This window comes from Geotrypetes seraphini, chromosome 3 (genome assembly GCF_902459505.1).
Source record: "Geotrypetes seraphini chromosome 3, aGeoSer1.1, whole genome shotgun sequence".
Classification (NCBI taxonomy): Eukaryota; Metazoa; Chordata; class Amphibia; order Gymnophiona; family Dermophiidae; genus Geotrypetes; species Geotrypetes seraphini.
The window spans coordinates 23,984,695-24,010,112 of NC_047086.1; the positions used below are offsets into that span (position 1 = coordinate 23,984,695).

At 46.8% G+C, this 25,418-nt stretch overlaps 1 protein-coding gene across 9 annotated transcripts in view; it reads right to left on the minus strand.

Moving 5' to 3' along the window:
• Positions 1-22,998, minus strand: part of SYNCRIP (synaptotagmin binding cytoplasmic RNA interacting protein) — a 232,325-nt gene extending 209,327 nt beyond the window's left edge. For 4 of the 9 annotated variants that reach the window (XM_033937368.1, XM_033937366.1, XM_033937364.1 and 1 more), the window contains exons 1-3: positions 22,202-22,998; positions 20,563-20,722; positions 3,191-3,309 (exon numbers count right to left, since the gene is read on the minus strand). In XM_033937368.1, the coding sequence (XP_033793259.1) occupies positions 3,191-3,309; positions 20,563-20,710 (267 nt within the window). In that variant the 5' untranslated portion in view covers positions 20,711-20,722; positions 22,202-22,998. Of the gene's footprint in view, positions 1-3,190; positions 3,311-20,562; positions 20,723-21,042; positions 21,168-21,578; positions 22,083-22,201 lie in introns of those variants that run through there. The other 5 variants (XM_033937367.1, XM_033937365.1, XM_033937363.1 and 2 more) reach the window with 4 other exon arrangements.
• Positions 22,999-25,418: the final 2,420 nt, after the last annotated feature.

Below are 25,418 nucleotides of genomic sequence, written 5' to 3' on the forward strand. Positions count from 1 at the left end.
GCAAAGGAAAGTGGGGGGGGAGGAGAGACAGACAGAAATACAGACAGACAAAGGAGGTCAGGGAGAGACAGACAGAAATAAAGACAGACAGACAGAAAAAGGGTGCCAGGGAGAGAGACAGAAAGGAAGGAAGAAAGAGACAGGAACAGGGAGAGAGACATAAAGATAGACAGACAGGCATATATTCTAGCACCCGTTAATGTAACGGGCTTAAACACTAGTATGTGTATATATATATATATATATATATATATATATATATATATATATATATATACACACACATACACACAGTAAATCCTTGGTTTACGAGCATAATTCATTCCGAAACCATGCTTGTAATCCAAAACACTCATATCTAAGTGAATTTCCTCATAAGAAATAATGGAAACTCAGACGAAATATAGATAGATTGATATAATTTCTAAGTAAACAAAATTAAAGTGAGTGTAGAAAAAAAAGATACAGGTTGAAGGCAAAGGAAAATGGACAAAGTCCAGAAAAAAAAGCACTTCTTTTCTCCATGGAAAATGAAGAACTGAGGAACCATGATCCGACGTCGGGCGGGAAAAGGCAGTCGCAGAGTTTCTTAAAACTTAAAGTCACAGTTCACGTTTATCACTGTCCATACCAGGCTCCATGGATGACATTACCCACATGCGATAATATCTGCCTACTTGTCCTAGGATAACTGAGGTACCTTTTTCACCAGAAGAAAATCAATTTACTCTTTCCAAAAGTACAAAGTTTTCAAAACACACAATGAATGAAGTTATTAAATTGTACATTTAGAACAAATTGAAGAAAGTATGCCTTCACTCAACCTGTAATATAAGCTCTGAAATTCACTGTCAAGAGAATCTGATAAAAGCATTTAGTGTGGTTGTTAAGTGCCACTGACACATGTTTGAGTCCTAGCGACTCGATAAACTAGATTAGAGAATGACACGGGGAAAAAAATCTGTCCCCATCACCAGACCACCATCCCCTTCACCACCCCGTCCCCGTAGCATCCATCCTTCCCTCTTGCCACCTCTCTGTCTTCGGCACCCCTTGCGTGGTCCACGCATCTCCCTCCTTCTCCCTTACCTTCGCGGTGCGTTTTAAGGTTTGAGTAGCTTGTTGAAAGCTGCCAGAGTGTTTGTGCAGTCGCGTGCATGTGTGGGCGGAAGCTTCTCCTCTGACGCAACCAGAAGTTGCATCAGAGAAGCTTGTGCTCACACACGATTTGCATGAACGTTCATGCACGCGACTGCATGAACACTCCAGCGGTTTTCAACAAGTCTCAAACCTTAAAACACGCCAAGAAGGTAAGGGGGAGGGAGGGAGATAGATAGATAGATTTAGGTAGGTAGGAAGGAGGGAGGGAGGCCATGCGCGTTCCCTCCCTTAACTGCGGGGACAAGGCCATTCACCACTCCACGGGGCGGTGGATGGCCTTGTCCCCATACCTGCAGTGAGCACCTTTCCCCCCCTCCACTATTTTGGCAGGTAACCCGTGGCTACTCACGGTTAACCGTGGGTAACATTCACCGTGTCATTCTCTACTACAGATCTAAAAAGAAACTGGTTTTGTGCTAGTCCAGTAAGGTCCTCCAGTGTCATACCCACGGTTGTTTTCAACGCGTCCAGCCATCTGACTACAGGTCACCCTCTTCACCTGGTTCCTTCGATCTTCCCAAACATGTTGTCCTTCTCTAATGCTCTCTCTCTTCTAACAGTGTGACCAAAATAAGAGACATAACTTCATCATTTGGGCTTCGAGTGCTATATCTGGTATGATCTCTTCCAGAATCAATTTGTTAGTTCTTCTGGTGGTCCATGGCACACAAAAAATCTTTCTCCAGCACCAAAGCTCAAATGAGAATCTTTTTTCTAAATTGTTTCCTTAGTGTCCAACTTTCGCATCTGTAACTGACCACTGAGAAAATGAGTATGTAGACAAGTTGCTTCTTTGTTTATGAAAGAGTCCAGGAGATAGAAGTTGTAAAGGATTTCAATCACCTTCAAGCTCAAAAGCTTCATCATTTTCTGTATTCACGATCTTCATCTTGTTTATTCAGTTCTAATGCCATGTTATGACTTTCAGCACTTAAGGCTCCTTTTACTAAGGTGTGCTAGTATTTTTAGTGCACAACCAAGCGCTAAACGAAAAATACTAACGTAAGCTCTATTGAGGCGTTAGCATTTAACGCATGTGGTATTGTAGTGCTCGCTAAAACACTTAGCGTGCCTTTGTAAAAGGAGCCCTTAGTGTAGCAGGGTTAAAAAAAAAAGTATGACAAGTTTCTAAAAGCAAATTCCATAAACCATTATTAAGGTGGAGCTGGGAAAATCCATTGCTTATCTATATACTTTTTTGGAATTGCTAGGTTCGGCCATTCTTGTGAACAGGATATTTGGCTTAACAGACCTTTGGACCTTATTACTGACAGCTGCATTGACTACCGATGGAGGCATGTGTGAGGTTTAAGTTTGGCTGTTTTTGCTTTAAGGTACTATTCAGTCTAGCCCCTAAATATATAACTGACCTTTTCTCTTTCTCAGCCAACAGACATAAGAGAAGCTCACATTTGAACTTTGTTTCCTCTCCAGTTAAGAGGATGTAAACTCAAAAGACATCATCACATCAGGCAGCATTATGGGGTAAAGATCTAGAACAATTACTTACACCTACTACTTATGGGGAATTCAGGAAACGCCTAAAAACATATCTGTTCCTGAAGTATCTAGACAGCTGACCCGTACAATTCTTTCTCCACAATAACTGATCCCTAGTGCTGTTAATCACTAGCTTTTACCTCTGTTAAGTTCAATAAATTTGTACCATTTTTTAATTTTTGTAAACCGCATAGAACTTCACGGTCCTGCAGTATATAAATTGTTACTATTATTATTTGGTCTGCCCCAATATGGCAATGCTTTTGTACTTATGTTCTAAGTGATTTCCTCTAAATCATCCACTAAAAAGTTTTCATCATACAACTTAACTTTCTTATATTGGTCGGTAAATGAACCAACATAATGTTTTAGAACAGTTCCTTCAAGAAATACAAACACAAAGAATTCACATCTTATTCATCCCCAAACATTTAAACTACTGTGTTAAATTCTAATATAAAACAGAATTATAAATAGAGATGCTTAAGAAAATAAACTTTATATGAATTTCTCTAATTACCATTATTACCTGAACATGCGAGAGATCACTGTCCTTAAATTGTTGCAGTACTGCTAGAGCACCATCTTCATTAAATTCCTTTAAAGCTTCAATGGCTCTTTCATCCAGGTCACTATGTGCAACTAACCCTGTAAAGAAATGCACGTCAGTGTACTTTTTAAGAAAAATATCTGTCCTTTCAATAATAAAATGTTATCACCACAACATATTCTACTCAGAAGCCCAAATTCAAAAGGTTAATGTACTAATCACAAATATTAAAACTGTCCATATGTCATCTTTTCTGTGCCAGTAAGAACCCAGAAATGACCCAAAGAATTTTGAAATTTCAAAATATGAAATTCTGAAAAAAAAAATAAAAAACCTTTTAAAAATGAAAAAGGATTAATATATATGGTTAGAGTGGCCTAGTGATTAGAGCTATAGCCTCAACATCCTGAGGTTACGAGTCAAATCCCATGCTGCTACTTATAACCTTGGGCAAGTCACTTAATACTCCACTGTCCCAGGTAAGTTAGATAAATTGTGAGCCTGCAAGGAGTACCTGAATGTAAACTGCTTAGACCAGTGTTCTTCAACCGCCGGTCTACGGATCGGTGCCAGTGCGCAGAAATTTCCTGCCGATTCATGCAGGGCTGGCGAGAGCCGCCAACAGTGGCTTCCTCCCTTCCCCTTCCAGCACCTCTCAGTACTTGCCTGCAGCAGTGATTCATTCAGGCAACCTTGGGGCTTTAACTGAGTCGCAGCCCGCCTCTGATGATGCAACGTCCTCTTTCCTCAGAGGCAGGTACGACCCAAAGGACCCAAGGTTTCCTAAATGGATTGCTGCTGCAAGCAAGTATTGAGAGCTGCTGGGAGGGGAGGAAGGAAAAGGAATGAGTTACTGTTGGATAGGGGAGTAGGGAAGGGAGAAGGGTACTGCTGGACAGGGAAGGAGGAAAACGGAAGGAAAGAGCTGGCAGGGAGATTAGAGGATGAGAAGAGGTATGGGTTGAATGGAGAGATTAGATGAGGGAAAAGGGACAGAGAAATGAGAGAGAGACTGATGCTGGGATGGGGGTCACCAGAGAAATAAAGAGAGAAGGACAAAGATGCTAGATCTGGTGTAGGAGAGATAAAAATGAAGAGAGTAGTGAAACTGGAATGAATCATGTAAAAAAGGAGAGAGGTAGCGCAGGCTGGATGAAAAGGGGAGAGGGGCACAGAAAGAAGGCAGATACCATATGGAAGGGGGAGAGGGCAAAAAGTGGATGGAAGGGGCGGATGCTGGATTGAAGACACAGAGATGGCAGATGCTGGAAGAAGAGAGTGAAAAGAAGATGAAAGCAGAAACGACAAAAGGTAGAAAATAATTATTTTTCTATTTTGTGATTAGAATATATCAGATTTGAAATATGCATCCTGCTAGAGCTGGTATTAGACATAACTGGGAATTCTTTAGCTTCCAGCTGGCTTAGGGCTCTCTCTCTGACCAGGGGGCAGTTACACTCCCCTAACACTATTCCTATCATGTTTGGCTGCGGTATTCTTTTAGCATACTTATGTACAGCATTCTGTAATAATTTGGCTTACACTTCTCCCTCGATATTAGCGGGGGTTGGGTGCAAAGCCGGACCGTGAAGTGTGAAAAATCGCTCTGACCCACCTCCACCTCATTCCGGACCTTCCCGCCTCCCTCCCAGACCTTACCTTTCAAGGCAGGAGCGATCTTCCTACGCTCCTACCCTGTGCATATCACTCATAGCAAATGGCTGCCGTGAGTTCCCGTAGTCTTGTGACACTATGACGGGAACTCCCCGCAACCATTTTCTATGAATTATCTGCACGGAGCAGGAGCATAGGAAGATCGCTCCTGTCCCGAAAGACCACTAGACCACCAGGTAAGGTCTAGAGAGTTGCGCGGGGACAGAAATCCCACCCGTCCCTGTGAGGAATCCCTCCGTCCCCGCGAGGAATCCCCTCTGTCCCCGCCCGTCCCTATAAACTTCAGAAATAGTTATTTCATTTAATTATGCTACTGAATTAAAGGCTCTGGTAGAAACCCATTTACAAATAAGCAAAAAGACTTTATTAATTTGGAAATATTAATTGGGAAGAATACATACTTTGTAAACAGGTTTCTACCAGAGCCTCTAATTTTATTAATTTTTATCAACACAACTAATAATCTACTTTACCCTGAAGCAAAAAAAAAAAAAAAAAGAAATAGAATTATTTTCCTACCTTTGTTGCCTGGTTTCTGCTTTCCTCATGTTCTCATTCAATTCCTTCCATCCACTGTCTCTCTTCCTTCTGCTCTGTTACTGTGCCTTTCCCTTTCTCCCCCCTTCCATATTGGTCTGGCATCTCTGTCTTCTACCCTGCCAGCGTCTTCTCCCCACTCTCTCTTCCCCATTTCCTTTCAGCGTCCTTCTCCCCCCATCTTCCCCATGTCCTGTCAGCATCCTTCTCCCCCCTCTGTCTTCCACATGTGCTTTCAGTGTCCTTCTCCCCCCTCTGTCTTCCCCATGTCCTTTCAGCGTCCTTCTCCCTCTGTCTTCCCCATGTCCTTTCAGCGTCCTTCTCCCCATCTTCCCCATGTCCTGTCAGCGTCCTCCTCCCCCTCTGTCTTCCACATATGCTTTCAGTGTCCTTCTCCCCCCTCTGTCTTCCCCATATCCTTTCAGCGTCCTTCTCCCTCTCTGTCTTCCCCATATCCTTTCAGCGTTCTTCTCCCCCCCATCTTCCCCATGTCCTGTCAGTGTCCTTCTCCCCCCTCTGTCTTCCACATGTGCTTTCAGTGTCCTTCTCCCCCCTCTGTCTTCCCCATGACCTTTCAGCATCCTTCTCCATCTCTGTCTTCCCCATGGCCTTTCAGTGTCCTTCTCCACACCATCTTCCCCATGTCCTTTCAGCGTCCTTCTCCACCCCTTTGTCTTCCCCATGTGCTTTCAGCATCCTTCCCCCCCCCCCCGGTCTTCCCCATGTCCTATCAGCATCCTTCTCCCCCCCCCGTCTTTCCCATGGCCTTTCAGCGTCCTTCTCCACCCCTTTGTCTTCCCCAGTGCTTTCAGCGTCCTTCTCCCCCCTCAATTTTACGCATTTCCCTTAAGCGTCTTTTCCTCTCCACTCCACCTTTCCTCCCTTTCTCTCTCCCTGCCCTCTTGCCTTCGTGGCGCTTCCCCGCCCGACAAACAGAACAGACCCGGTACGACAAACCTCCCTGCCCTTAACCGCGAATCTAAATTACCTTCTTACAGCTGCTGTAAGAAGGTAATTTAGATTCGCGGCTACAGTGCAGGGAGGTTTGTCGGACTGGGGCAGTTGTCGGTTAGTCGGTCGGGGAAGCGCCACAAAAGTAAGGGGACATAGCCGGCTATGCTGCACCCGGGGCGGACCGCCCCCCTCCCTTGGTAGTCACTCGAGCCACGAGGCTACTCTCCTTCTCCTTACCTGCCCTGCCTGCAGCACAGAGCCGAACGGAAGTCTTCCCGACGTCAACGCTGACGTCGGAGGGAGGGAGTGCTTTAAGCCCTCCCTCCCCTCCGACATCAGCGCTGACGTCGGGAAGACTTCCGTTCGGCTCTGTGCTGCAAGCAGAGCAGGTAGGGAGAAGCAGAGCCGCGCGACTGAGTACATCCAGCCCCGCAGGAACCCCGCGACCCTCGGATGCGTCCCCACGGGATCCCCGCGACCCTAGGGGGCGTCCCCACGGGATTCCCGCGACCCTAGGGGGCGTCCCCATGGGATCCCCGCAACCCGAAGGGGGAACCCGCGGGATTCCCGTCGTCTCCGTTCCCGTGCAGCTCTCTAGTAAGGTCTGGGATGCCGGGTGGGAGGCGGGGAAGGTCCAGAATTAGCTTTCTTTTTTAAAAAAAATTAAAAATCGTGAATAATCGAATCCAAGGATACTGAAACTGCAGATTCGGAGGGAGAAGTGTATTCAGTTTTCTTGATAGTAGAGGGGATATATGTGAAGGGGAGACAGGGGTTTTGTTGATCCTTGCTCTGTATTATTTTTATTTATAAAATGACAATTGTACAGAATATTGTTTCTTTTTATTCTTTAATAAAATACGTTCAATATAAAATCATAACTGAGGCTTGTGCATATGGGATCAGATGGTTTACGGAGACCAAGCTCGAGAGGACAGGGCAGAGACGGGTTTTTTAAATTTCAGTCTTAGTAGTTTGTCGGTCCACAAAATAATTATTTTATTTCTGCAGGTCCATAGATGTAAAAAAGTTGAAGAGCACTGGCTTACACAACCTTCACTGATAGGCGGTATATAAATAAATAAAAAATAAAAGCACTAGGCTGGTAACTAGAGAATGACACGGTGGCTGTTAACCGCGGGTAGCTGCGGGTAACCTGCCGAAACAGTAGGAGGGAAAAGTGCTCACTGCGGGTACGGGGACAAGGCCATCCACCGACCCGTGGAGCGGTGAATGGCCTTGTCTCCGCAGTTAAGGGAGGGAATGCACATGGCCCCCTCCTTCCTTCCAACCTATCGGCTGCATCTATCGCCCTTCCTCCCCCTTATTTTCTGACGCGTTTTACTTTACAGTGTTCAAGCCACCGGAGTCTGCCTGAAATCGCAGGTGGAAGGTTCTCCTCTAAAGCAACTGCAAGTTGCGTCAGAGAAGATTCCGCCCACAGATGCACGCGACTTCAGGCAGGCTCCGGTGGCTTGAACACTGTAAAGTAAAACGCGCCAGAAGGTAAGAGGGAGGGAGATGCTCGGACCGCGGTGGAAAGGAACAGACGCTGAAGGGGGGTGGCGAGTGGGAAGGGTGGTGGTGGAAAGGAACAGACGCTGGAAGGGAAATGGGGAACAGAGTGAGAAGACGCTAGAAGGGAAGTGGGGAGAAGACGGTGGAAGGGAAGAAGACGGAGATGCCAGACTATGGGGGAAGCGGAGGGAAGAAGATGGGTGGAGGGAGAGATGGAAGGGAGAATCAAAGTAACAGAGCAAATGGAAGACGCAGAGAGAAGGCAGGCAGTAGATGGAAGGAATTGAATGAGATGAGGAAAGCAGAAATCAGACAACAAAGGTAGAAAAAATATATACAGTGGTACCTCGGTTTACGAGTGCACCAGTTTGCGAGTGTTTTGCAAGACGAGCAAAACATTCGCGAACTTGGTGCCTCGTAAACCGAGCTTGCCTCGCTGTACGAGCGCCCCCCTCCACCGCGATCCTGCTTCCCCCCCCCCCCAAGCAGTCAATGACACCCTTTACCCGACTTGGCACCAGTGCCCGAAGATCCTCCCTCTTCTGGTGCAGCCTGGGCTGGGCGGTGCGTTGGAGATCCTCCTTCTTCTGGGCTGGGCTGGTCTGGCTTTGAGCATTTGCGCATGCTCAAAGCCTTCTGGTCTCGCTCTCAATCTCGAAGAGAGCGAGACCAGAAGGCTTTGAGCATGCGCAAATGCTCAAAGCCAGTCCAGTCCAGCCCAGAAGAAGGAGGATCTCTGACGCACCGCCCAGCCGCGCCAGAAGAGGGAGGATCTTCGGGCACCGGTACTGGTGCCAAGTAGGGTAAAGGGTGTCATTGACTGCTCGGGAGGGGGAAAAGTAGGATCGCGGTGGAGGGGGGGCAAAGCTGGATCGCGGGGAGGGGTTTGGAACAGCGTCGGATTCCTCAAGGGGGGGGGAGAATGGAGCAGCGCCAGTAGCTTCGTGGTGGGGGGGGGGGGGGAGGTGGAACCGATCAAAGCAGTTTCCCTTACTTCCTATGGGGAAATTTGCTTTGATATACGAGCAATTTGGTTTACGAGCATGCTTCTGGAACGAATTATGCTCGTAAACCAAGGTTCCACTGTATATTTATTTTCTTTTTTTTTTTTTTGCTTTAGGATAAAGTAGTATATTAGTTGTGTTGATAAAAATTTATAAACAAAGCCCTGCCAGCTGAACATCTCTTTCTCTAGTTCAGCAGCCAGAACTTTGATTTATAAGGAAGGAATAAGCAAAATATTGCAGTATTGAGGCTTGTATGGATGCTTCAGGGACAGTGGTCGTGGGGACGGTGGTCACAGGGACAAATTTTTTCCCTGTGTCATTTTTTACTGGTAACCAATACAAGTCCAATTCAAATCCTACTACTGCACTTTGTGACCCTGGGTAAGTCTTAACTCTCAATTGCCCTCAAGCACAAACAAACTGGAGGCCCTCTTGAGATAGGGAAGACTGTAACTCACCTTAAACTACTACTTAACAAGGTGTGAGGTAAATCTAAATTAATAAAAATAATAAAGGTGGATTATATGAAATTAAATCCATCTTACAATAAAAATTTGGGCAGAATAAGACAGTGTCAAGAAGAAATAGGCATGACTAATCTGACAACTAATCAGAACATACATTCAAGCCTAGTTGTAACTGAAGAGTCTATACCCCTATAGAAGATCCAGAGCCTAAAGTAATAATAATTTATTTTCTTGTATACCGCCCCACCAGCAGTTCTAGGCGGTTCACAACAAAGAAGCAGACATTTCAGTTAAAAAATACAATATCAAAAACACACAACTACTAAGAATACATCAATTAAATACAATATCAGTTAAAAGGTACAATTAAAATACATAGCCTAATAAAACAAGATCTTAAATATATAGTTTTAAAATCAACATTCTTGTTTATCAAATAGTTAAGTTTTCAGTAATTTCCTAAATGTAAGATAAGACTAGGCTTCGGAAATCAACGTTAGAGGTTAAGTGCAAGTTTTGCACACCATTTTCTGCTTTATTATGGCTACTCTAGGCAGAAATGAATATAGCACAAGGCAAAAAGCACAAAGACTACTATAAAGCACAGTTACTTACCGTAACAAGTGTTATCCAGGGACAGCAGGCATATATTCTCACATGTGGGTGACGTCATCTACGGAGCCCCAGCGCGGACAGCTTTTCAAGAAAACTTGATTGAAGTTTCAAGTTTGCTACACTGCACTACGTATGTGCATGCCTTCTTGCCCACTAGAGGGCGCATCCCCACCTCGTGGTCCTCAGTTCCATAACCAGCAAAGAAGCCATCCCCGGGGAGGAGGGCGGGTTGTGAGAATATATGCCTGCTGTCCCTGGATAACACCTGTTACGGTAAGTAACTGTGCTTTATCCCAGGACAAGCAGGCATGATATTCTCACATGTGGGTGACCTCCAAGCCAACCAAAAAAGGGCAGGTGGGAGGATGGCAATTTAGGAAAACAGGTTATGTAACACCGACTGGCCAAACCGACCGTCGCTTCTGGACAAAGTGTCCAGACAGTAGTGGGAGGTGAACGTATGAACCGAAGACCAAGTGGCAGCCTTACATATGTCCTCCACAGGAGTAGACCGGAGGAAAGCAACAGAAGCTGCCATAGCCCGGACCTTATGCCCCGTGACTCGACCATGGAGCGTGAGACCAGCCTGAGCGTAGCAAAAAGAAATACAAGCAGCCAACCAGTTGGACAAGGTGCGCTTGGAAACAGGATGTCCCAACCGATTAGGATCAAAGGACAAAAACAATTGAGGAACCTTCCGATGAGATTTGGTACGTTGGAGATAAAAGGCCAACGCCCTCTTACAGTCAAGCGTGTGAAGCGCCGCCTCACCAGGATGAGAGTGGGGCTTCGGGAAGAACACCGGAAGAACAATGGACTGATTGAGGTGGAAATCAGACACAACCTTAGGTAAAAATTTAGGATTGGTGCGAAGAACCACCTTGTCATGATGAAACACAGTAAAAGGTGGATCCGCAACCAAAGCCTGCAGCTCACTAATCCGACGAGCGGATGTGAGCGCAAGCAAAAAGACCACCTTCCAAGTGAGAAACTTAAAATGAGATTTGTCGATAGGCTCAAAAGGAGGCTTCATCAGTTGAGCTAATACCACATTAAGATCCCAAACTACAGGAGGAGGTTTCATAGGAGGATGAACATTAACGAGACCCTTCATGAAACGAGTTACCAGAGGATGAAGAGAAAGAGACCGACCCTCGATATGCCGATGGAACGCCGCAATGGCACTGAGATGCACCCGAATGGAAGTCGTCTTCAGCCCAGACTTAGACAGATGCAACAAATATTCCAGCACCGAAGACACTGGAACCGAGCTCGGGTCCAGACGGTTCGAGGAGCACCAGGATGAAAATCTGGTCCACTTCTGAAAATAACAAAGCCTAGTCGAGACCTTGCGCGAGGCTTCCAGAATCTCCCTCACCGACTGAGAAACAGGAGCCAAAGTCAAGGGGAAAGGAACCAAGCGGTCAGATGTAAAGACTGAAGATTGGGATGTAACAGCGAACCCCGACTCTGAGACAGCAGAGAGGGAAAAACAGGCAGAAGCAGAGGTTCCCCGACACTGAGTTGAAGGAGCAGGGAGAACCAGTGCTGTCTGGGTCAACGAGGCGCAATGAGAATCATAGTGGCTCTGGTCGATTTGAGATGTACCAACGTTCTCAAGATCAGAGGGAAAGGAGGGAACGCATAAAGGAACCTCCCCCCCCAGTCGAGGAGGAAAGCATCGGCCTCGAGACGGTCCCGGGAGTACATCCGAGAACAATAGAGGGGCAGTTTGTGAGTCTCCGGGGAGGCAAACAGATCCACCTGAGGAGTCCCCCAGCAGTCGAAGACCTCGCGTAGAACCCTGGAGTTCAGCGACCACTTGTGCGGCTGGAGAAGACGACTGAGTTTGTCTGCCAGGCAGTTCCTTTCTCCCTGAATGTAAACCGCACGCAGGAATATGTTCTGGGAGACCGCCCACTCCCAGAGGCTCAGGGCTTCCCGGCACAGAGACCAAGAGCCCGTCCCGCCCTGTTTGTTTACATAATACATTGCCACCTGGTTGTCCGTCCGCACGAGGACTACCTGATCGTGTAGCAAGTGGCAGAACGCTCGGGCCGCCAGAAAAATGGCCCGAAGCTCCAACACATTGATGTGACAAAGACGGTCCTCTGCCGACCATAGACCCTGAGTCCGCAGACCGTCGAGGTGAGCCCCACACGCGTACTCCGAGGAGTCCGTGGTCAGGACCTTGCGATGCGGAGGAACGAGAAAGAGCAAACCCCCGGAAAGATTGGAAGAGTCGGTCCACCAACGGAGCGAGCATCTCAAAGAAGGAGTCACCGTTATTGGACGAGATACTGGGTTGCGGTCCTGACGCCACTGCGAGGCCAAGGTCCACTGATGAAGCCTCAGATGCAAGCAGGCGAATGGAGTAACGTGGACCGTCGATGCCATGTGGCCCAGCAGAACCATCATGCGCTGAGCCGATACTACAGGCATCAGCGAGACCTGACGACTCAATCGAAGCAGGGCCTCCATCCGAGGAGGGGGGAGGAACGAACGAAGGTGAACCGTGTCCAGCACGGCTCCAATAAACTGAAGGGATTGAGTCAGGTCCAATTGAGATTTGGGAAAGTTCACTTCGAACCCCAAACGTTGAAGGAAGATGATAGTCTGTTGGGTCGCTGAGATAACCCCCTCCCTGGTCGACGCTTTGATCAGCCAATCGTACAGGTAGGGAAAGACCTGTAGCCCTCGAGATCTCAGGGCTGCAGCGACCACCACCATACACTTTGTAAAGACTCGAGGGGACGAGGCCAGTCCGAAGGGGAGGACCCGGTATTGAAGGTGCAACTCCCCCACTTGGAACCGTAAGAACTTGCGGAAGGCGGGATGCACCGGAACATGAGTATATGCCTCCTTTAAATCTAGGGAGCACATCCAATCCCCTTCCTCCAAAAGAGGATACAACACCGGAAGCGACAACATACGGAACTTCTCCCGGACTAGGAACTTGTTGAGCTTCCGGAGGTCCAAAATGGGGCGTAAGTCCCCTGTCTTCTTTGGGACCAAAAAGTAACGGGAGTAAAACCCCCGCCCCCGTTGGTCTGGGGGTACCGGTTCCACCGCCCGTAGGCTCAACAAGGCCCTGGCCTCCAAAAGGAGAAGGGGAAGTTGTTTCCGGTTGCCCGGACAAGATCCGGGTGGGCGGTCCGGTGGCGTGGCTGAGAAATTGAGCGAATAGCCCTCGGAGACGATCCGGAGCACCCATGCGTCGGATGTAATCTCGGTCCAAGCCACATAAAAGGACCTGAGTCAACTCCCAATTGGAAGGGGGTCGGCCGATATTGCGGAGGGGGCCCGCCCCCATCCGCACAGTCCGTCAAAAGGACGGGGCCGGCTTGGACGGTCCCTGCGCTGGAGGTTTCGGTTGCCCCCCTCTACCCTGCTGGGGCGGTCGCCGAGCCGGAGGTCTAGAAAAAGCCGGCGTAGACTTCTGCGGGTATCTTCTCGGGTCGGCCGGAATGATTTTTGCGGCGGGGGCCGAGGTTTCGTCCGGACCAAAGAGGCCAAGGAGCGCTCCTGCTCCGACAAACGTTTGGTCGCCGCCTCCAGGGATTCATCGAATAATTCCGACCCCACGCAGGGTAAATTGGCCAGGCGTTCCTGTAGGTTAGGATCCATATCGAGGGTACGGAGCCATGCCAGGCAGCGCATAGCCACCGCAAAGGCCGACACCCTCGAAGCGAGCTCAAAAGCGTCATACACCGCGTGGAATAGGTAGAGCCGCAATTGAGACAAGTTGGACATGAAGGTGGTAAACCCCTCTCTATGGGAATCAGGCATGACCTCCCGATACTGAGGCAAGTCCTTCACCATGTTACGCAGATAGGATGAAAACGTAAAGGCGTAATTGAGTACCCTGGTCGCCATGAGGGAATTAGAATAGAGGTGACGACCAAACTTGTCTAGAGTGCGACCCTCCCTACCGGGCGGGACCGCTGCCGAGACTCTGGAGGGCTGCGTTTTCTTAAGCGCCGACTCCACGAGCAACGACTGGTGTGAGAGTTGCGGTTTATCGAACCCCTTAGATGAAATGGTCCGGTACTTGGACTCCATCTTAGACGGCACCGCAGTGACTGTAAGAGGGGATTCCAAGTTTCTGAGGAAGGTTTGTTGTAACACCTTATTCAAAGGAAGGCGAGGAGTTTCCCTCGGGGGAGTGGGAAGGTCCTGTTCCTCGAGGAACTCCTTAGTATACTGGGACCCCGCCATTAAGTCGAGACCCAAAGCTCGTGCCATATCGTGCACGAACCTGGAGGAGGATGTCCTGGCGGGCGGCGAGGGAGTTCGTGACCTCCCCGCCGAACAGAAGGGGGAAGCCTCGCGGGAATACCTCGGCTCCCTGCCAGACCCCGATCCCCAAGAGGCCACATCTAGTGACCTCGAAGGGGTCGGAGAGCGCCTACGCCCCGAGGAGCCCTTGGGGGAAGCCCCCGGGGTTCGAGGCACCGAGGCGCGCCCCATCCGCCTCGGCGAGGAGTCTCTCGAACCCCCTCTCGCGGGGGACCGAAACAGTTGAGGGTTGTCGAGGCGGAGCTCCGAGACCCGCAACATCTCGCCCCCTTGCGGCGAAGAGCGCCCACGTCGTCGAGGAGAACCCCGAGCACGTTTGGGCTTCCTCGGACGACGCCTCGCCCGAGGTCGGCCCGAGGGCGAAGAGCCCCGTGAGGACCTCGAGGAAGAGGACGACGATATTCTTCTCACCCGGCGCACCTTGTCTCGAGGTCTAACGCTCCTCTCAGGTTGGGTCCCCGAGGTCGAAGCCGAGGGCAAGGTCGGAGTCGAGGTCGGGGCCGTCCCAGCACCCGAAGTCGAGGGCGCCGAGGCCGGGACCGTCGAGGCCGAAGCCTGCTGCAACTGCTCGATGGCTCCGGACAGCTCTGAGGTAATCAACGCACGGAGCAAGTCTTGGAAAGCCGGGATCCCCATCATGGCCGGTAGATCCGAGGCCGGGGGGTGCTCCCTGGAGGGCGACCTCGGTCTCGAGTATTCCCTCGGGGCACTAGGTTTGGCTACTTTGGCCTGGGCCGCAGACGACCCACCCGCTGTCGAGGAGCCCGAGGATGGCTTCTTCATAGATCCTGGGGCTGAGGACGGAAGCGGGGACTTACCCGAGGCAGGCTTGGTCGAGGCAGCAGGCTTCGATGAAGTCGATGGACGCGGCGAGGTCGAGGATCCCGAGGCCAAGGCCGGGGCCGAAGCCGAGGCAGACGTCGAGGCCTTCCCCGCCGCGGAGTCGACCGCGAAAAGCTCCGCCATACTGGCACGGCGTCGATGGAGCGCTCTGGCCTGGAAAGTCGAGCACCTGTCGCAAGAGTCTGTCGGATGCTCGGGCCCTAAACAGAGCAAGCACCACCAGTGAGGATCGGTGATAGAGAGCAACCGATCACACCGGGTGCACTTTTTAAAACCCGTCAAGGGACGGGACATGAAAGCCAAAAAGGCCGGATCAACAACGGCCCGCGGCCGCGGCTCACCGAACCGAACCGAAAAATAAGTGGGTTTTTTTTTTTTTAAACAAAATACGAAGTAATTAAAGAAAGTAAAGAAATTAAAGCACAGCGACCGAGCGAAAACACCCAGACGCGGGGACAGAAGGCAAGCTAACAGAGCTCAATTTCCACAGGGCTTCTGGCTCCGCGGAAAAAACTGAACTGAGGACCACGGGCGCCCTCTAGTGGGCAAGAAGGCATGCACATGCGTGGTGCAGTGTAGCAAACTTGAAACTTCAATCAAGTTTGCTTGAAAAGCTGTCCGTGCTGGGGCTCCGTAGATGACGTCACCCACATGTGAGAATATCATGCCTGCTTGTCCTGGGATAATCTGAAATATTGTAAACCATCTTGATGTTCTGAAAGGCCGTATAAAATACAACAAACCCAAATAGAAATGAAGTATTGTTTATTAAACCTGGATACAAAAAAATGTAATCTGAAGGCTAGCATACTGAGGCTTTAAGCACACGGAGCGAGGAGTAAAATATTAGTTTTTTGTTCTGTGCTTAGCCTTAGCAAGGATTTCATGTCTACTACTTCCTTTACGCAAGCATAAAGTACTGGCAACTTTTTTCTTGTAGATGGGTCAATGCATGTTCTACTCAGTCCTAGTGCAATCTATGCAAAATATTGCCTGTGCTGTCAATACACACCTGATACCAACAAGTTTCCACAGCCACTGGTACACGTTCTACTAGGTCCCAGTGCAATCTGTGCAAAATATTACCTGTGCTACCAAGGCACACCTGATACCAAAAGGTTTCCACAGCCACTGGTGCATGATACTGTGTTTGTGCACTTTTTTTGCTTAGGATTTGTTTACTACATCTTGCATGAACTTTTTCTTTTTTTGCACAGCTCCACACATAGTTTAGCACATCAGCTGCTCAGTTGCTTCACAAAAATTTCTCTCTTTATCCTGCTCAAAACACAAGACACACTAGAAGTATAGTCCTATTGAGCTCCTCCTAGAGAATGACATGGGGACAAATTTGTCCTTATCCCTGCAGGAACTCAATTTCCCTATGAGTTTTGTCGCTGTCCCTGTAAGCTCTGCCTTAACCACACAAGCCTCGAACACTTATGATATGAAAGTCTTTGAGGCTTGTGCAGATGAGGTCAGAGCTTTCAGGAATGGGGCAGTCAGGAAAAGAACTTGCCGTGACGGGATGGGAAAATGAGCTCCTCCTTCATATATCTTTCCAACAAGGGATCATTTTACGTTCTCTCCTGCTTTCATGGATGGCAAAGTAACATTTTTGCTTTTATTATTGTGATTGTCTGTAAAGTATGTCAAGGTAATTTTTGGTGTTTTCTATACCTCACTTTGAACCTTGATGACAAAATCCATTCAAATAAATTTCTCAACTATGAAATATTACTTCCTTATTCATCTTAAGATTATCCATAAAGAGCTTTCCAGACTCCAGCAGAATGTATGGGGACAATAATTCTCAAGCCAAGATGGGTTGTTGTTTTTTTGTTATTTTCTGACATTTATCTTTCAGTGGGTCATCAATTTTTCTGGTTTTAACACTGTTGAAATAAATGTCTGACAGCTGTACCAAGCAGCCCACTCTTTACAAGGACCTACAACTATGTCCTGTGAGTGTGGCCTGAAGTTTTGAGTTTAAGCCCAGCCTGCTCCTTGAAATTCTGGGCAAGTCACTTAACTCACTGTTGCCTCAGAAACCAGTTAGAATGTGAGCATCCCAGGACAGAATCAGAAAATACTTAACACCTGATTACCATGCAATGTATTATAAACCACTTTGGGTGAATCTCCTTCAAGAAGGAGAAATTAGGTTCTTACCTGCTAATTTTCTTTCTTTTAGTCTCTCCAGACCGGTACAGCTCACTGATGGGTAATAGCTCACCATGACCAACAGATAGAGACTGAGACTAAACTTTTGGCAGTACTATAAGTGGGCTGTGCAGTCCGCTGAATAGCCAAGCAGAACTAAGAAACTAATAAATGTGAATTATAACAGCCAACAACACTCCCCCACAGGAGTAACAAAAAACAGAAAACACTGTTGAAAACTGAATAGGAGGACCTTCAGAAACGTCCCCACAGCTCACCAGCTGAGCCAAAGGCTGCTGTTCTTTTAGTCTCCCCTAACCTGAACCAAAGGCTGTTCTTTTAATCTCCCCTAACCTATCAAAAACATGAGATCCCACAGAAAAAGACGCACTCTTCATGTGAATCCCGAAAGAACACCAGACTGACAGGGCAGCTGCTGTGCCAGTCTGGAGACTAAAATTAAGAAAAATTAGCAGGTAATTTCTATAGCAGGTAATTTCTCCTTTTTGAACATCTCTCCAGACTGGCACAGCTCACTGATGGTATGTACTAAAGCAGTACCCATCATGGGTGGGACCACCGAAGGGCCGCCACAAGCTCCCCGAACATCACGTCCTGGTGCGCCTGAACATATATATGGTAGTGCCGCACAAAGGAATGGAGAGAAGACCATTGACGTATTACAGATATCCACTGGAGGCAACAGGGAAGACTCAGCCCAAGAAGCAGCCTGACCCCGAGTAGAATAAATCATAAGAAAGCCCAGAACCGAATTCTTTTGAAGAACATACGCTGAAGCAATAGTCTCCTTGATCCAGCACGCAATGATAGCCTTGGAAGCACTGTCCCCCTTATTAGAACCCGCTAAGAGTACAAAGACTATCCAATTTTCAGAACTCCTGGGTCCGCTGAACATAAGAGCGAAGGACCCGGCAGATATCCACCTTGTGCAACTGCCTCTGCTCCAAAGAGCCCTCCCGACTACCCAAGACCAGGAGGACCACAGACTGGTTGACATGAAAAGGTGAAACCATCTTCGGCCAAAATGAACAGCTCAACACTACATACTCCCTAGAAAACTCCAGGAAGGCAGGACTACAAGAGCCTGTTCTCACGGTGGCCAATCCAGATCACTAGTACCTGGCAAAAACCAGAGTAGCAACATTCCATGCTACCGATTCCCCCATGTCTTTCTCAATAACAGGCTATGGACCTTCCCTGCAGGAGATTATCCAAACCTTTCTTAAAACCAGCTACACTATCCACTCTAACCACAACCTTTGGCAATGTGTTTCAGAGCTTAACTATTCCCTGAGTGAAAAAATATTTCCTCCTATTGGTTTTAAATGTATTTCCCTATAACTTCATCGAGTGTCCCCTAGCCTTTGTAAATTTTGACGGAGTGAAAAATCGATCCACTTGTACCCATTCTACTCCACTCAGGATTTTGTAGACTTCAATCATATCTCCCCTCAGCCATCTCTTTTCCAAGCTGAAGAGCCCTAACCTTTTTAGTCTTTCCTCATACGAGGAGTTCCATTTAAGTATATACATTTTGGGGAAAATTCTACAAATGGTGCCTAAACTTATGGAAAGTGATTGGGACTTGCATACCACCTTTTTGTAGTTATACAACCAGACTCAAAGCAATTTACATTCAGGTACTTCAAGCATTTTCCCTATCTGTCCTGGTGGACTCACAATCTATTTAATGTACCTGGGGCAGTGGAGGATTACGTGACTTGCCCAGAGTCACAAGAAGTACTGTGGGGTTTGAACCCACCTCAGGGTGCTGAGGCTGTAGCTCTAACTACTACACCACTCTCTTGTGGACTTAGGCACCCTACCAGTGCCTAATTAAGAAATGTCATTTAAAATTACGAAAAGGTGGTGTTGATGAAGGAGAAATGGATCAGTATCTCCTGATAGTTTAAATATTTCTCAATTTTTAGAATCATGTAAAGCTATAATAACTAAGCGTGCAACTTTATTGGTTACATTCAAGTCAGAATTAAAAAGCAAGCAATCCTTAAACTGTATTTTGTAAAAAAAAACAAAAAAAAAACTGACCTTGTTTTGTGGTCAGTAATTGAAAGTTTTTCCTGATGCTACCAGACAGACACAATTTTGGAGGAAACAGTTCCTACAACTCAATTCTAAGGTTTTGGCAGTAGGAGCTACTTTCTTCCTTAAATTTTTAGTACCTTATGGTAATAATAAATATATATTTGTGGATCTATCTCAATTAAGAGAATTTCCAAACAGATAAACCTTTACTTGAAAAAATTCCAGAAACTAATAAAGTGATTGATGATAAAATGTGACATTTAATAGTTAGGTGGCCTTTTTTTTTTGCCTGTTGCAATAGTATTATGAACAATTTCCTGGAAAATTTTGTTTTTCTTTGATATTAAGGTGCAAGACAGCCCCCAATGATGTGGACTAGATCAGTAGCAAAGTGTTGCTTGTGTTTATTTCTTTTATGTAATATTGTGCTGTGCCTACATTTAGTTATGTATGTAACAAATGGACATAAAGAATATATTTTTTAAAAAGTATCTTTCCCAGAGGCATGATTCTGTATATGGTGCCGCCGCATGATTGATACGCGATTGGCGGCTGCTTTTTAGGTGGCCGTCAATATCGGCGCCATATAGAGAATCCAGGTCTGTTTCAATTGGTAGTCTATAGCAGATTTAGGTTTTAACTCTTGCTAGATTTTTGCATGTAAAGTGTTTAAAAACAGACAGATGTCCCCTTTTATAGGTTTATTTTTATTAGTGCAGAAGCTTTCCGATTATTGATTTAAATCAAATTCACACTGGGTACAAAGAAAAAAAAAATACAAAATCATGATTAAGTTAGGATAAAATTATGTGTGTTCATTCCTTTCTGTATTCTTCATGTGTATTTATATTATTTCCCCATATTAAAAGGATAAAAGCTTATGTATCTGTAAAAGAAAAAAAATGTATCAATATATATACGTTTATTAAGGTGTTTATATACCTCAGGATCAAAGTGGTTTACAAATGTGAAAAAAGCAGCAACTTAGAACTTTGTCAGGATGTTTGGAAATGGTGATGCACCTTTTATCTGCAAAAAATTACTCCTACTGACTCAAGCACTCACCTAATGTACTCGCTATAACCAAACAGGTTGCTCTTAAAATATAAACTACTTTAAAACTATTGCTATACTACTTGAAACAGGCAAAATTTTAGTTTTGTAATTCAACTACAGTCAGTGAATTTGATGCAAGACTACCTCTTACCAGCAATGTAAATTTCATCTAGTTTTTCAGCTACTTTCTGTGGTAAGCCAGCATCAAGCAATGTCTGGAAATGCTCAGAATGTGTAACTGGAGCAGAAGTATCCATGGGCTCTTCAGTCCCATTCCCATTAACGTGTTCCGTAGCCATGTTTCCTTATATCTGTTAAAAGTCAACAATCAGTAGGTTAAAAAGAGGGTGGGGGGGGGAGAACCTAAATTAGTCAAAAGGCAAAACACAAGACCAACTACTTTGTATTAGAAAAGTCCAACAGTATTAAACAGAGGTTATAGACAATGGAAAAATCCCCTAGAACCAATGTATTGAAAGGGTTTTTTTCCCTACTGCCAAGCATATAGAGGAAGAAATTCAGTATATATTGTAAAAAAAAAAAAAAAAAGGAAAGGACCGCGTTGAAACTTACAGCAACGATGCTTCTACTAGTCTAAATCTTTCATTTAGCATAAACTTCATGCACTAACCCAGCAGATAAAAGTATGCCACATGGAGCAGCAGAGGATCCTGATATGACATCATCCAGCGAAGTCTCTTCTCCTCCTGGTCGCTCATAGAACTTCCCGTCATCTCAGCAATAATTAAAAAAAAAAAAAAAAAAAAACTACCCACCACCCACACACCGAAATGCTTCATGGAGCAGCACAGCCAAGAAAGTGAATCCACCTTTTTCGAGAGTCCCACCCGTGTTAGAACTAAGTCGTTTTCCACCCCTTGCGTGTCCATCGGCAGCGACGGCGAGCGAACAAAGCGCTTCCCCACCCACAGGGCAGCGAAGACCTGCCTCCGAGAGCCGGCGAAGAAGGGCCCGAGAGCCTGCTGCAGACACGTGCTCTGCGCCCGCAGCCTGGGCCCAGGAACTGACAACTCGAGCCAGCAGCGCCAGACAGCAAAGGGCGGAGGAACTCAAGACACCCCCCCCCCCACACCTCAGAAGAAGAATCACTTCCAAATTGGGCATACCAAAGTGATTATTTAAATAATAATAAAAAAATTAACTTACGCCTAGCGGGGACACCCGCCAACTTCCACCCGTTTCATGCCGGGGGGGGGGCACAACCGGGTCCCGAAATACCTCCCTTTCTCCCAAACCCCTCGTGGAAGGGAGGCTCCCGACAGGCGCCGACTACACGAGTGCTGAGCACGCTAAGTCTCCATGTGGAAGAAAGCGTTATAGGCATTCAATTAAAAAAATAAAACACCCCCAATTCTAAATATTTGCTGGGGGGGGGGGGGCGTCGCCGCGCGCTCTCTCTCTCTCACACACACACACCAGCCAACTTCTTAACCGCCATGCTTCCCAAGCCGCGGCCTAGCTCGGGAGGGCAGCAAGCGGGAAAGCTGAAACCGCCGTCAGTTGAGGGAACCGTTTTGGCAAACGGGGGGAGCTTTCGTTGCAAGCACGCCGCTCGCGAATTACAACTCCACCGGCACGGTCAAAGCGGCCTAAGCCTCGGGCCAACGTGGTTTCCCGAACCCCCCTCCAGGAATCCATTTTCCATAAAGCCGGTTTCTCCTTCATGAAAGGAAAAAAAAAAAAAGATAGACCGTGCACGTTTTCCTCCCGCTCCCTCCACCCCTTAAAAGCCACGTAACCAAACCTGCCGTCGCTTTCGCGCTCCTTACCCTCCGACACGGGCCGTGAAGGACCTCCGAACTGATCCGCTCTCTCTCTTCTCTTCCCTCCGGACGAGCGCGTCTCGCGTGCGGCAGCTGCCCCTGCTCCCTGACAGGCGAGAGTGGCTGTTCTAAGATGGCGGCCGAGCTCACGCCGACTGCAACAACCCCCGAAAGCGGCCGCGCTCGCCTCCGGAGCCTCCCCCCTCCCCCCAGCGCCTGTACGTGCTCGCACGCGAGGACGCGAACGTCGACCAGGGCCGGGGTTTCCGGGGCCACAGCGCAAGGGCCGAGGTGGCATCAGTCCGCTCGCGCTCTCCCTCGTTGGTTGTGGGGGTTTTAGGTCTCTCCCTGGCTCTCTCTCTCTCTCTCTCCACCCTTTTCCGAGAGGCGCGCGCTTGCGTCTCGCGCTTCCCGCCGGGATGGGCGGTGGAGAAGACGTAACCCACAGTGGGCGGGGGAGAAGTGCGATGGTTGTAGCGGTTGGTGCTGCTTGTTTCCAGAAAATGTTAAGACTGCTGGACGTCCGCTTGCTAGAAGGCTCGGTGGCGGGGTCTACTTGCGAGACACCCCGTCTGAAAAACTAAGAGGGGAAAAGTCGGCGAAATTTTCTGTCAGCGACGCAGCACCTCTAATTTTTCCCGTGGCTGGATATGTCGACACTTTGGCGCAGAAGAAGAAACCGGGGGAGATGCGATTCACCGGTTTGCTCTTGGGGAGAAAACGCGCAGAAAATTCTTCTTTTCTAGGTTTGCCTCTCGGCTCTGAAGCGTGGCACTGTGTCGAAATGGATTTCCAAGAGGTTTATTATTTCTGAAACGACCATCTTTGTGTCAACGAAGGGGACTTTGTTGCCTGAGGTGGGCGGTTTTGCTCCCACCAGACTCCCCGGTAGTTAGAAGACTTTGGGACGGTGGTTTAAACTCCGACCCTTTGCAGGACCACATTTTGGATTTGGAGGGCCTCAATAAAAAAAAAATACTTAATGTCTTATTAAAGAAATGACAATTTTGCATGAAGTAAAACTCTTTATAGTTTATAAATATTTCCTTTTGGCTGAGTCTTAATAATAATATTGTCATTTATAGGTAAAGAGATGTATGATTAAGAAACTTTTATTTTACTTTTGTGATTATGATAAACAGACCGAGGGCCCCGAGTTTGAGACCACTTTTTAGGACGTTCGGGTTGCTTGTGGATGGAGGGATTTCGCTGCTAATTGAGTAGTTTCTGGTAAAAATAATAATTTATGCTTTAAACATTATATTAATAATAAAAACTGTACAAAATAAGCATACCCAAATGAAGTAAGGGTACTTAACTGCTTCTTTAGGGTCTGTTGCCACTTTCCATCTCATTTATCTAGTGCCTTCCTGCCCCTTTCAGTCTATCTTCCTTACTTTCCTTAAACTCGACTTCAGGATGTTTAAGGTAGTAGAAGCAAAAGAGAAATGAGGGTACAAGCATGGATGATTCTACAATGTTACTTCCTTCTCTGTTACCTATGCAGTACTTTAAATAAGGCTAGAGCCAGTTTATTAAATGTGTTGGGGGACCTCTGCAACTTTCTTTTAGAAGGGCTTAATATAAGGTAACTTTATTAATTATTTTGGTGTGCCTTGCCTAAATGTGTGCTGGGGGAGGGGTGATTTTTTTTTTTTCAGATTTCTTGTGTTAGGTTTGATTTAATGAAAGGACTTTTTAGAAGGTATGGGGCATTTCTGAATGTGCTTTAAATGAAAGTTTAAAGGAACAGGTTCCTTATACTCTTCATTGTTATCAGAATTACATTAGTGACTTTTATTCCGCCAGTACCTTGCAGTTCTAGGCGGATTGCAAAAGAAGATAACTGGACATTTCCAGGAAAATTATAATTTAGGGAGCTGTTTACATGATTGAGACTTTGAAGAGAAATATTACAAGAGTGGTAGAGACTTTGAGGGGAAATTTACAAGAGAGGGGATGGACAAGGGGATGAGTTAAGATATCTAGATAAATTTTTTGAATAGCAGGGTTTTGATTTCTTTTCAAAATGATTTGAAGCCGCTCATTGTCAGCATGTTGGAGATGGAGTGGTCAAGTTTCGCTGCTTGCGTCGCTAGTAGGTTGTCGTACATCTTCTTGCGCTGAGTACCTTTGAATGGGGGGGTAGGTAAGTGGAGTCTGAGTTCTCCTTTGTCTAGTTATATGGTTCCAATTTAGGTGATTGTTTAGGTAAGTGGGGGCCATGCCATTTATTACTTTGCATAATAGACGGTATAATTTGAATTGAATTTGCGCTTGTATAGGTAGCCAGTGTGAGTCTAGGTAGGCAGTAGTGATGTGGGATGCCATGACAAACTTCTATCAGACTGGTGTGTGTGATGCTTGTACCACAGAACCAATGAGGTGTTACTGTTGACAGGTGTGCTGTTTTACACTCCACCCAGCAGCAGGAGACATATTTTATTTATTTATTCATTTAGCCCATCCTCCCAAAGGAGGCCAGAGCGGGTTACAAGAGTACATTCATAGTATGGTTAGGACATACTTTAAGAAATACAGACTCTACATCATTTACAGTATTGGCAAAGGGGTTAGATTACAGTATAGACATAACATGCAGACATAAAATACTGACTTAGTGGGCATAGGGTGGATTTAATTGCAACACATTCAGTGTAGATATCGCATGGAGGTAAGATAGCTTTTTTAGTAAGTGGGTGCATGTTTGTTGTCAGAGAATGTAGTAGTAATTCAGGTTATATTTGCGGTGGCATGAAAGTATTTGTGAAGTTCCGTTTGGAGATTTAGGTTATGTCTTTGAGATCCATCCATCAGGGGTATAGATGTGGGTCCTCAAGGAGTTGGGTTTGTAAAGAGGAAGATTTTCATGGCTTTTCAGAAGTTCCAAAGACTGTCTAGTGATCTAATAGATTGGGGGTGGGGGTTGATGTGCCACATTCTGGGTATGTAGTGAGAGTATGAGCATCTTCGGGATGTCTCAGATGTGAGTGAGCTTGGGATCTCGATGATCGGTTGGGGACATAAATTTGTAGTTTTGATGCTATGTAGTTTGGCGCCATTTTGTGGGAAGTCTTAAAGGCACATCGTTTTTGGATAGGATGTTAGTGCAGGGGTGACATGGTCACGGAAGCCCAAGTTTTTTAGGAGTCGGATAGCGGAGTTTTGCACATCTTGGAGACAGAGTGTTTTTGCAGGTAAGCCCACTAGTAGAGCGTTGCAG